This window comes from Amblyraja radiata, chromosome 35 (genome assembly GCF_010909765.2).
Source record: "Amblyraja radiata isolate CabotCenter1 chromosome 35, sAmbRad1.1.pri, whole genome shotgun sequence".
Taxonomy (NCBI): domain Eukaryota; kingdom Metazoa; phylum Chordata; class Chondrichthyes; order Rajiformes; family Rajidae; genus Amblyraja; species Amblyraja radiata.
The window spans coordinates 17,387,277-17,399,978 of NC_045990.1; the positions used below are offsets into that span (position 1 = coordinate 17,387,277).

The 12,702-nt window shown below is 49.3% G+C and overlaps 1 protein-coding gene across 1 annotated transcript in view; it reads right to left on the minus strand.

Annotated features, from left to right (window-relative positions):
- The window catches only part of LOC116966075 (tetratricopeptide repeat protein 39A-like), a 102,370-nt gene extending 98,056 nt beyond the window's left edge, over positions 1 to 4,314 (minus strand). The window contains exons 1-2 of the mRNA XM_033012226.1: positions 3,919 to 4,314; positions 3,097 to 3,220 (exon numbers count right to left, since the gene is read on the minus strand). Coding sequence (XP_032868117.1) covers positions 3,097 to 3,113 — 17 coding nt within the window. The 5' untranslated portion in view covers positions 3,114 to 3,220; positions 3,919 to 4,314. The remainder of the gene's footprint in view (positions 1 to 3,096; positions 3,221 to 3,918) is intronic.
- Positions 4,315 to 12,702: the final 8,388 nt, after the last annotated feature.

A 12,702-nucleotide genomic window follows, 5' to 3' on the forward strand; every position in this document is an offset into this window, starting at 1 on the left:
CAGTATGCCTCGTTGTCACCTTCCCCTACCTAACAATGTTCTATTCTACATTTCCCTTGAGCCTACAAGGTTAATTCCCGGGATGGCGGGACTGTCATATGCTGAGAGAATGGAGCGGCTGGGCTGGTACACTCTGGAGTTTAGAAGAATGAGAGGGGTTCTCATTGAAACATGTAAGATTGTTAAGGGCTTGGACACGCTAGAGGCAGGAAACATGTTCCCGATGTTGGGGGAGTCCAGAACCAGGGGCCACACACAGTTTAAGAATAAGGAGTAAGCCATTTAGAACGGAGACGAGGAAACACTTTTTCTCACAGAGAGTGGTGAGTCTGTGGAATTCTCTGTCTCAGAGAGAGGCAGGTTCTCTGGATGCTTTCAAGAGAGAGCTAGATAGGGCTCTTAAAAATAGCGGAGTCAGGGGATATGGGGAGAAGGCAAGAACGGGGTACTGATTGAGGATGATCAGCCATGATCACATTGAATGGCTCGAAGGGCTAAATGGCCTACTCCTGCACATATTGTCTATTGTCTCATCCCCTTTGATGTCGCATTTTCACACCCGGCCCTTCCATATCTCTGTGTCTCCCTCTCCCCTAACTCTCAGTCTGAAGAAGGGTCTCGACCCGAAATGCCGCCCATTCCTTCCCTCCAGAGATGCTGCCCGTCCCGCTGAGTTACTCCAGCTGGTGTGTCTATCCTTACCCTACTGATGTCAAAAGTCAGTTGTACATCTCACCAGCCCCTTCATAGGATAAACAACATATGGAAAAATATAATATCTTCTCCAAAGCAAGTTATTTTCTGAATCTCTACTTCACAGTAATTAACTTTCGATCATGTGTCAGATATGATTCAGAGATATGTTGCTAGCTTCATTTCTCATTTAATGAAGTCTGGGACTTTGTATTCTCTCAAAGTATTTGACATTCCCAGATGTGCCATCATGAATGCAGTAGCTCACTGCAGCAACTGGAGCCCTCTGGTTACAATCAGGCCTGTTATTGAGTCATGGAGCGGTGTGTCACCGAAACAGGCCCTTCGGCCCACCTTGTCCATGCCGACCAAGTTGGCATACTGGGCTAGTCCCACTTGCCCTTCATTTGGCCCATACCTCTCAAACCCTGTCCTACTCAAGTCAAACACAAATCCCAAATCGTACCAGGATTACAGTGGATCTTTTTTGTTAAGAAACCCGGCGTGAAAACAGGCCCTTCGGCCCACCGAGTCTGTGCTGACCAGCAATCATCCGTACACACTAGTTCTAGTACTTCCAACTAGAGGGCCAATTAACCCCCAAACCTGACGTCGACACAAAATACTGAAGAAGGGTCTCGACCCGAAACGTCTCCCATTCCTTCTCTCCAGAGATGCATACAGCCTGTCCTGCTGAGTTACTCCAGCATTTTGTGTCTATCTTCACCTTACAGATAGCTAAATTCAGTGTGACATCTCATCACCCGCTTCATTTGTGTCTACATTCGATTTAAACCAGCATCTGCAGTTCCTTCCTACACAACCTACAAACATGTACGTCTTTGGAGTGTTGGGGGAAACCGGAGCACCCGGAGAAAACCCACGCGGTCACGGGGAGAACGTGCAAACTCCTGACAGACAGCACCCATAGTCGGGATTGAACCCGGGTCTCAGGAGCTGCAAGACAGCAACTCTACCGCTGCACCACCCTAAACTAATTGCTATTTCACTTCATTCATTTACTGAATTTACTTAAATAATGAATCACTATTATTAATTTTGTGAATGTATTTTTAAAAACTTTGTCATGTAACAGCTATTAACACTTTAAAGATAACATTAACTCACTGCACAATAAATACAATACTGCTACACATTAAATATGTGGCCATTATTGCATATATCAGGTGAAAAGAAAAAGAATATCAAAGCACTTTAGATCACTCGTTATATAACCAATATGTGCACAAAAGCAAAAATCTATACAACTCCGTACAGACATCACCACAGGCCACAGTTTAAGAATAAGGAGTAAGCCATTTAGAACGGAGGCGAGGAAACACTTTTTCTCACAGAGAGTGGTGAGTCTGTGGAATTCTCTGCCTCAGACGGTGGTGGAGGCAGGTTATCTGGATGCTTTCAAGAGAGAGCTAGATAGGGCTGTTAAAAATAGCGGAGTCAGGGGATATGGGGAGAAGGCAGGAACGGGGTACTGGTTGTGGATGATCAGCCATGTTCACATTGAATGATGGTGCTGGCTCGAAGGGCCGAATGGCCTACTCCATCTGTGCACAAAAGCAAAAAGCAAAATTCTATACAACTCCGTACAGACGGCTGCAACTTAATGATAATCTGTGTCCGGGGACAGAATGTAACCGGGCGGCAGCAACAGGGGAACCAGACGCCTGAGACAGACACAACAAGCTGGAGTAACTCAGTGGGACAGGCAGCATCTCTGGAGAGAAGGAATGGGTGACGTTTCGGGTCGAGACTGAGTCAGAGGAGAGGGGAGGGGGAGGGGCACAGAGATAGGCAAGGGTAAGGTGTGAAAACGAAACATCAAAGGGGATGAGGTTCAGGGGAAATGTAGAATATGTCATTGTTAGCTGACAGCAAAGCAAACATTTTGTTTTTAAGAAGGAACTGCAGATGCTGGAAAATCGAAGGTAGACAAAAGTGCTGGAGAAACTCAGCGGGTGCAGCAGCATCTATGGAGCGAAGGAAATAAGCTACGTTTCGGGACGAGACCCTTCTCCAGAGTGATTCAGAATTAGGATAACATTTAATTAGGGAGACGGCCAGGCTGGTCGGGGAGGGGATGGAGGGAGGGGATGCAAGGGTCACTTTAAGTTAGAGTAGTCAATGTTCATACCACTGGGGTGTAAACTGCCCAAGCCAAATATGAGGTGCTGGGCCTCACACTGACGCCTGCCTGAAGGTAGATGTTGGAGTAACTCGGCGGGTCAGGCAGCACAGAGTCTCTGGGGAGAAGGGATGGGTGACATTTGGGTCGAGACCCTCACCCCGAACCCCCTCTTCTCCCTCTCCCTAACTCTCCCTCCCTCTTCCCCTCTCTCCCTCCTTCTTCAGACTGTCTGCCGTGTGTGTAACTACAGCACTTGCCTGCCACAGTTCGCCATCTCCAGCTGCCGTTCACTCCAGGTTGCCGGGGTGGAGCGGAGCCGCCGCCGCTGCTGTTGCTGCTGCTGCTGCTGCTGTTGTTGTGGCGGGGACCCGCACTAACCCCCTGAGGGAGGAGAGGGGAGCGGGGAATAGGAGGGTGGTGGTGGATGGAGACGGTGACTGCACGCCCGTCCCGGCAGCTCCCGGCCGACAACAGCCACAGCGCCGCCGCCCCCTCGCCCTAAATCCCCCTCCCTAAGCCCTTCTTCCCCTCTAACTCTCTCTCCCTCACCCCCTCTCCCTAACTCCCTCTCCACCTCTCTCCCTCTCCCTAACTCCCTCCACCCCCTCTTCCCCTTCCTCTCTTCTCCCCCCCTCTGCCTAACTCCCTCTCCCTAATAACCCCCTCTTCCCTTCCCCTTTTCCCTCTTTCTCCCTCTTTCCCTCTCTCTCCCTCTCCCTCCCTCGCCCCTCTCCCTCCCTAACCCCCACTCCCTCTTCCCCTTTTTCTCCCTCTCCCTCTCTCCAACTCTCGCTCCCTCACCCCGAATCCCTAACCCCCTGTTCTCCCTCTCTGCCTCTTCCCTCTTTCCCTTCCCCTCTTCCCCTCTCTCCCTCTCTCCTTCTTCCCCTCTTCCCCTCTTCCCCTCTTCCCCTCTCTCCCTCTCTCCTTCTTCCCCTCTTCCCCTCTTTCCCTTCTTCCCCTCCTTCCCCTCCTTCCCTCACCCCCTCACCCCCTCACATTCACTCCTCCTCACCCCCTCTCCCCTACACACAGTGAAGGCTACAAAGTGCCAGCTCTCCAGCCGGCAAATACCTCACCTCCACGTGCACCTGCCCCCAAGGAAACGCGTTGCTTTAAAACAAACAGCAGCCAAAACAAAACTGCCTTGAGAGAAACCCGATCCCTGTTTGCAGCAGCAGCAGCTGTGTGGGCAGGAACTGGACACGGGCTTCAACCCGTGGACACAAAATGCTGGAGTAACTCAGCGGGACAGGCAGGGTTGAAGGAGTGGGTGAAGTTTCGGGTCGAGACCCTTCGTCAGACTCCCTTTTGCAGTTGTTTTCGCGTTTTCCTGAGGTGTTGGTCCGTCGAAGCACCTTCCACCCAGCAACGTCATTCGGGCTTTGTGCAGAGAGGGGGAGAAGGAGAAACAGAGAGAGAGAGAGAGAAGACAGCGTGTCAGAGCGGCTGCTTCCTGCTGCAAATCGCTCAGTCTCCTCCTCTGCCACTAGCTCAGCCTAACCTGCTCTTCGCCAAACCTCACCCTCCACACTCGCCCAACCCCATGCGACTATTTACCTGCTGGCCCCAGAAGCAGATCTACAATAGAAACATAGGCAAATAGGTGCAGGAGTAGGCCATTCGGCCCCTCGAGCCATCACTGCCATCCATAATCAGTACCCCGTTCCTGCTTTTTCCCCATACACCCCTTGATTCCCTTAGCCCTAAGAGTTAAATCTAACTCTCTCTTGAAAACATCCAGTGAATCGGCCTCCACTGCCTTTGTGTCAGAGAATTCCACAGATTCACAACTCTCTGGGTGAAAACGTTTTTCCTCATCTCAGTCCTAAATAGCCTACCCCTTATTCTTAAACTGTGACCCCTGGTTCTGGACTCCCCCAACACGGGGATTTGTTTCCTGCATCTAGCCTGTCCAATCCTTTAAGAATTCTATATGTTTCTATAAGATCCCATCTCTTCCTTCAAAACTCATTCAATCAAATCATCGCTCCACACTCTGAATGACTCGATTGTAATTCTTGATTAGAACGGGTGTCAAGGGTTATGAGAAGAAGGCAGGATAAGGAGAGGAGTGAGATTTGAAGCCAGGGGGACGTGGAGGGGGACGTTGAGGGGGAAAGGGGTAGACAAAAATAGAATTATGTAAGACTGATTCCTGTGATGTCAGGACTTTCATATGAAGAAAGACTGGATAGACTCAGCTTGTAATCGCTAGAATTTAGAAGATTGAGGGGGGATCTTATAGAAACTTACAAAATTCTTAATGGGTTGGAAAGGCTAGATGCACGAAGATTGTTCCCTATGTTGGGGAAGTCCAGAACAAGGGGTCACAATTTAAGGATAAGGGGGAAATCTTTTAGGACCGAGATGAGGAAAAAAATTTTCACACAGAGAGTGGTGAATCTGTGGAATTCTCTGCCACAGAAGGTAGTTGAGGCCAGTTCATTGGCTATATTTAAGAGGGAGTTAGATGTGGCCCTTGTGGCTAAAGGGATCAGGGGGTATGGAGAGAAGGCAGGTACAGGATACTGAGTTGGATGATCAGCCATGATCATATTGAATGGCAGTGCAGGCTCGAAGGGCCGAATGGCCTACTCCTGCACCTATGTTTCTATGTAGATGTTGGTTGAAACCGAAGATAGACACACAAAGCTGGAGTAACTCACCGGGTCAGTCAGACAGCATCTCTGGAGAGAAGGAATGTGACGTTACAGGATGAGACCCAAGCTTTTTGTGTCTATCTTCAGATGAAAGAAGAATGTGGGTGATGGAGACGGGAGGTTTAGTTTAGTTTAGAGATACGGCGAAGAAACAGGCCCATCCGCGCCGACCAGCGATCCCCGCACACTACCACTATCCTACACACATGAGGGACAATTTACATTTATACCAAGCCAATTAACCTACAAACCTGCACGCCTCTGGAGTGTGGGGGGGAATCCGAAGATCTCGGTGAGAACCCACCCAGGTCACGGGGAGAACGTACAAACTCCACACAGACAGCGCTCGTAGTCAGGATGGAACCCGGGTCTCTGGCGCTGTAAAGGGCCTGTCCCACTTGGGCGTCATTTACATGACATCATTTACGCGTCACGACGCGCGCATGGCGTGCATTACGTGCGCATGGCGCGTGGTGAGGCGTGGTGGCGTAGGCAGTGACGCGCGTTCGCGCACGGTGCCCTGGATTTTGGGATGTACAAAATCTTCGCGCACCACCTGCGTGCCGTGCAAATGAAGCCCATGTGGGACAGGCCCTTGAGGCTGTAACTCTACCGCTGCGTGCAAGGATGGGGGGAAGGAGCAGGGTGACTGGGGAGTGTAAGACGGTGGAAGAAATGTGTGCACACTGGGTTAGGCCGGGTGCAGGGGGGAGAGAGGGTCTCCACCCGAAACATCACCCAATCCTTCTCTCCAGAGATGCTGCCTGACCCGCTGAGTTACTCCAGCTTCGTGTGTCCATCTTCAAGGAATAGGCAGGTATTACTTGAAATTGGAGAATTCAATGTTCAAGTCATTGAGTCATCAGCTGCCCAAGCAGAAGACAAGGTGCTATTCCTCTAGCTAGTCAAGAACAGCAGCATGCATGTTCCATTCAGTAGCTTACAATCCAACGATAGAAGCACTGAATTCTCCAATTTCAGTAAGACCCCACTACTGCCTCTCCCCCCCCCCCCCCCACCAGGCTGGGGAAGTGTTGAAAGTTCCGAACACTAAAACTAACTGGCTGGCGCTTTTGCGGACATCGTTAATGACGGCACGGCAGTGGTGGAGTTGCTGCCTCACAGCATCAGAGACCCGGGCTCGATCCAGACCAAGGATACTAGAGGAGCTATCTTTGATCCTGACTATACGGAGTTTGCACGTTCTCCCCGTGACCGCATGGGTTTTCTCCGGGTGCTCCAGTTTCACTTCAGTTCAATTTTACTTGTCATATGTAGGTTAACACAGGGTCAACAGTACAATGAAATGTGTTTGACAAGACAACAGGTCACCTCAGCAATGATATTACAAGGATAGTCCCGTTTAGGAAAAGTGTCTTTGGGCAGTCAGTATTTTCATATCGAGCGTCGCAGACCTGGAACGCGATACCATGCGTCATACGGGATCTGCCAACCCTTACCTCATTTACCAAACATCTAAAAACATGGTTACTGCAAAATCAAAACTGCAATCATAATCTACCTTAAAATTATCCTATGGTACTCTTTTATTGCTACTTTTTTACTTTATTGTTTGTTTTGTTTTGTTTTTGTCTTTTGTTTTGTCTTTTTTCTTATTGATTGATTGTGTTGTGATGTGTGTACCTTGTTTACCAGAGGGACTAAAGATGGAAATTAGCTACTGGCTACAATCCTGCGTATTACATGTAAATGTTTATTAATATGCACTGTCCCTAAATAAATAAATAAATTACAAATTACAAATACAATTAAGGTAAAGATAAGATAAGAGTGACATTGGTAGGTAAAAGACACTAATAAATAAAATATTCAATGATGTTCAAATATAATGTGTTTATGAGTTCAGAAGCCTGATGGCATGATGATAAAGTGTTCAAGAAGAAACTGCAGATGCTGGAAAATCGAAGGTACACAAAAGTCTGAAGAAGGGTTTCGGCCCGAAACGTTGCCTATTTCCTTCGCTCCATAGATGCTGCTGCACCCGCTGAGTTTCTCCAGCATTTTTGCGTACCTGGCATGATGATAAAAACTGTTCTTAAGTCTAGTGTTACGAGCAGCCATGCTCCTGTATCATCTGCCTGACGGTAACAAGGAGAACAGTCTGCGTGCTGGGTGGCTGTGGTCCTTGATGATGCTGTGTGCCTTCCGCAGGCATCGCCGGTGGAAAATGTCCTGAATGTCCGGGAGACAGTTGCCAGTGATGTGCTGTGTGCCGTCTTCACCACTCTCTGTAGTGATGTGCAGCTGTGGGCAGAACAGTTCCCGTACCAGACTGTGATGCAGCCCACATCCCTAAGGCATTCAGGTTTGTAGGTTAATTGGCCCTCTGTAACTTGTCCCTAGTGAGTAGGATAATGCTAGTGTATGGGGATCGCTGGTCAGCGTGGACTCGGTGGGCTGAAGGGCCTGTTTGCATGCTGTATCTCTAAAACAAAAGTAAATTTCCATTCCAAAGGTCTGAGGTTCCCACCTGCTTTAATAAGGCAAGGTGAGGTGACGTAATGATTGTTTGAATGTACTTTTTAATCAGTTCAGAGTCGGGTGATAGTTTTCAAGGTTTCTTTATTCACAGCTGGCAGCTGTTACATATCCAGGAAAAAGGGAGAGAAATGCATCAAGACAAATTAAAAGATATGCAGAATAAAACTATGAGTCTACATGACACTGCTGCACAGTTACAGGCTTTCTTACCTCAACATAGTCATAGAGTGATACAGTGTGGAAACAGGCCCTTCGGCCCAACTTGCCCACTCCGACCATCTACACTAGTCCCACCTGCCTACATTTCACCCATATCCCTCTAAACCTGTCCTATCCATATACCTGTCTAAATGTTTCTTAAACGTTGCAATTGTACCTGCCTCAACTACCTCCTCCGGCAGCTCGTTCCATACACCCACCGCCCTCTGTGTGAGCTAGATAGGGCTCTTAAAGATAGTGGAGTCAGGGGATATGGGGAGAAGGCAGGAACGGGGTACTGATTGAGGATGATCAGCCATGATCACATTGAATGGCGGTGCTGGCTCGAAGGGCCGAATGGCCTATTGTCTAATATAGTTACCCCTCCAGTGTCTTTTAAATCTTAGGTAGACAAAATTGCTGGAGAATCTCAGCGGGTGCGGCAGTATCTATGGAGCGAAGGAAATAGGCAACGTTTCGGCCCGAAACGTTGCCTATTTCCTTCGCTCCATAGATGCTGCCGCACCCGCTGAGTTTCTCCAGCAATTTTGTCTACCTAAGATTTTCCAGCATCTTCAGTTCATTCTTGAGCCTATTAAATCTTTCCCCTCTCAGCTAAAACAATAGACAATAGGTGCAGGAGTAGGCCATTCGGCCCTTCGAGCCAGTACCGCCATTCAATGTGATCATGGCTGATCATCCCCAATCAGTACCCCGTTCCTGCCTTCTCCCCATATCCCCTGACTCCGCTATTTTTAAGAGCCCTATCTAGCTCTCTCTTGAAAGCATCCAGAGAACCGGCCTCCACCGCCCTCTGAGGCAGAGAATTCCACAGACTCACCACTCTCTGTGAGAAAACGTGTTTCCTCGTCCCCATTCTAAATGGCTTACTCCTTATTCTTAAACTGTGTGGCACCTGGTTCTGGACTCTCCCAATATCGGAAACATGTTTCCTGCCTCTAGCGTGTCCAAACCCTTAACAATCTTATATGTTTCAAACAACCTTATATGTTTCAACCTACTGTATGTCCACTATTTTCTCAATTCCCCTATTCTGGACAAAAGACTGATCTATTCCTCTCATGATTTTGTACACCTCCATAAGATCACCTCTCACCCTCCTGTGCACCCAGGAATAGAGTCCTAGCCTGCTCAACCTCTCCCTGTAGCTCAGGTCCTCGAGTCCTGGCAACATCCACATAAGGTGATTTAACTCACTGCTTGTCACTGGCTCAAAACCAGTCAACTGGACAGTGTCCCCTCCTCATTGGGCCTGATCCCAGGGGAGCAGTTGACATTACATCATTACCTTTATCCAAATAAGGGGTTGTTGTTCACAATTCTGTCCTGGTTTTATTCATTCTAGCTGGTTTCAGGCTGGTCTCTGGTTACCTGAGGTGACAGCGTGTTCTTTGTCCCTGGCCTCTGGTTCACAGACTGTTCTATTCAAGAAACCAGCAGTTGCTAACAAACTCACCCCAGCTACTCCCTTCAAACCCCAACCATGCCTCGTGACCTGTGACACTAACATCTGTGGTGATGAAGCGCTTTCGAAGGGGGCGCTGCACTGGCAGCAGCCTGTCAGCAGCGTGTCCGTTTTATTTCAACTTTTTTTATTTTTTTAGTATATTTAAAAGTCTGTTTTTAATGTTTCTTTGTGTGTTATGTGTGGGGGGTGGTGTGGGGGGGTAATGGGGAAACCGTTTCGGCCGCCTCTTCCATGGAGAGGCGACTTTTTCAGGTCGCCTCCCCCGTGGCCTAACAGCAAGGATCGGCGCGGACTTTCCCGGAGACGCGCCCGGAGCTTCAGCGGCGGGCGCAGCGTGGACTCTCGGCGCGGAGCGGGTGAGACCTCGCTGGAGGGGAGCGCTCCGTTACGCTGGCCCGCGGCAGCCGGCAGCCGGCAGCCTGAAGCAGCGGTCTGCAGAACTCCAGCTGGTGCGGCGTCTACAGCCCGGGATCCCTCGAGGAGGACCCGGGGGGAAGAAGAAGCTTCCACCGCCGGCCCGTGGCCGTCTTCTACCGCGGGTGCGGCATGGACTTACCATCTCCCCTGGAGGGGAGCTTTGACCGCCGGCCCTGCAGACTGCGGTGCTTCCGGCTGCGGCACGGCAGGTACTTTAAAACTTTGACCGCCGGCCTGCGGCCTACACCAGCCTGAAGCCGCGGTCTCTGGTTGGGAAGAGCCGATCCTGGACTCACCTTGACTTTGACTTTGTCCCTTACCATATGGACGCCCGCAGCAACGGCTGTGGAGGGTGGTGGTCCCGACCACGGGGGGAAATGGAGGAGGACTGGCCAAGCTCTGTGCCTTCCACCACAGTGATGAATGCTGTGGTGGATGTTTGTGTAAAATTTTTATTGTGGTTGTGTTCTTTATTACTGTACCGCTGCTGGCAACCCAAATTCCACCGACCTTGGTTGTGTGGCAATTAAATTATATCAATTAAATTATATCAAAATCAAAATTTGAGGGGAAGACACAAAATGCTGGAGTAACTCAGCGGGACAGGTGGCATCACTGGAGAGAAGGAATGGGAGGCATAGAAACATAGAAAATAGGTGCAGGAGGAGGCCATTCGGCACTTAGAGCCAGCGCCGCCATTCATTGTGATCATGGCTGATCGTCCCAAATCAATAACCCGTGCCTGCCTTCTCCCCATATCCCTTAACTCCATTAGCCCCTAGAGCTCTATCTAAATCTCTCTTAAATCCATCCAGTGATTTGGCCTCCACTGCCCTCTGTGGCAGGGAATTCCATAAATTCACAACTCTCTGGGTGAAAACGTTTTTACTCGCCTCAGTCTTAAATGACCTCCCCTTTATTCTATGACTGTGGCCCCTGGTTCTGGACTCGCCCAACATTGGGAATATTTTTCCTGCATCTAGCTTGTCCAGTCCTTTTATAATTTTATATGTTTCTATAAGAGCCACCCCCTCATCCTTCTAAACTTCAGTGAATACAAGCCTAGTCTTTTCAATCTTTCCTCATATGACAGTCCCGCCATCCCAGGGATCAATCTCGTGAACCTACGCTGCACTGCCTCAACCACAAGGATGTCCTTCCTCAAATTAGGAGACCAAAACTGTACACAATACTCCAGATGTGGTCTCACCAAAGCCCTATACAACTGCAGAAGAATCTTTGGCTGAAGAAAGGTCTCAACCGAAAAGGCACCTATTCCTTTTCTCCAGAGATGCTGCCTGACCCGCTGAGTTACTCCGGCATTTTGTGTCCATCTTCAGTGTAAACCAGCATCTGCAGTTTCTTCCTACACTAGTGCTTTGAGAGGTCGGTTATGGCACATATCAACTCCTACCACAGCAAGTACCTGGACCCACTACAGTTTGCCTACAGCCACAACAGGTTCTCACTGGCTCTCCACTCTGCACTGCATCTGAACAGTAACAACATATACATCAGTTTGTGCTCATAGACTACAGCTCTGCATGCAATACTATCATCCCATCTAAACTTGTTACTAAGCTCACGAAGCTGGGTCTCCGTGCATTCCTTTGGACTTTAGAGATGCAGCATGGAATCTGGCCCTTCGGCCCATCGAGTCTGTGCCAACCAGCGATCACCCCATACACTAGCACTATCCTACACGCCAGGGTCAATTTTTGTAATTTACAGATGCCAATCAAACTACAAAGCTGTAGGTCTTTGGAGTGTGGGAGGAAACCGGAGTACCCGGAGAAAACCCACATGGTCACAGGAATGAGGTGCAAACTCTGTACAGACAGCGCCCATACAGTCAGGATCGTACCCAGGTCTCTGGCGCTGTGAGGCAGCAACTCTACTGCTGTGCCACTGTGCCGTTCTGCAGATGGATCCTCGACTTCCTCATCGACAGAACGTGATCGGTACAAATTGTCAGCATAACTTCCTCCTCAATAACCATCAGCAATCGACTATAGGTGCAGGAGTAGGCCATTCGGCCAATCGAGCCAGCACCGCCATTCAATGTGATCATGGCTGATCATCCCCAACCAGTAACCCGTTCCTGCCTTCTCCCCATATCCCCTGATTCTGCTATTTTTAAGAGCTCTATCTAGCTCTTTCTTGAAAGTATCCAGAGAACCGGCCTCCACCGCCCTCTGAGGCAGAGAATTCCACAGACTCACAACTCTCTGTGTGAGCAAGTGTTTCCTCGACTCCGTTCTAAATGGCTTACCCCTTATTCTTAAACTGTGGCCCCTGGTTCTGGACTTCCCCTACATCGGGAACATGTTTCCTGCCTCTAGCGTGTCCAAACCTTTAATAATCTTATACGTTTCAATAAGATCCCCTCTGATCCTTCTAAACTCCAGAGGATACAAGCCCAGCCGCTCCATTCTCTCAGCATATGACAGACCCGCCATCCCGGGAATTAACCTTGTAAACCTACGCTGCACTCCCTCAATAGCAAGAATGTTGTTCCTCAAATAGGGGACCAAAACTGCACACAATACTCCAGGTGTGGTCTCAGTAGGGCTCTGTACAACTGCAGAAGGACC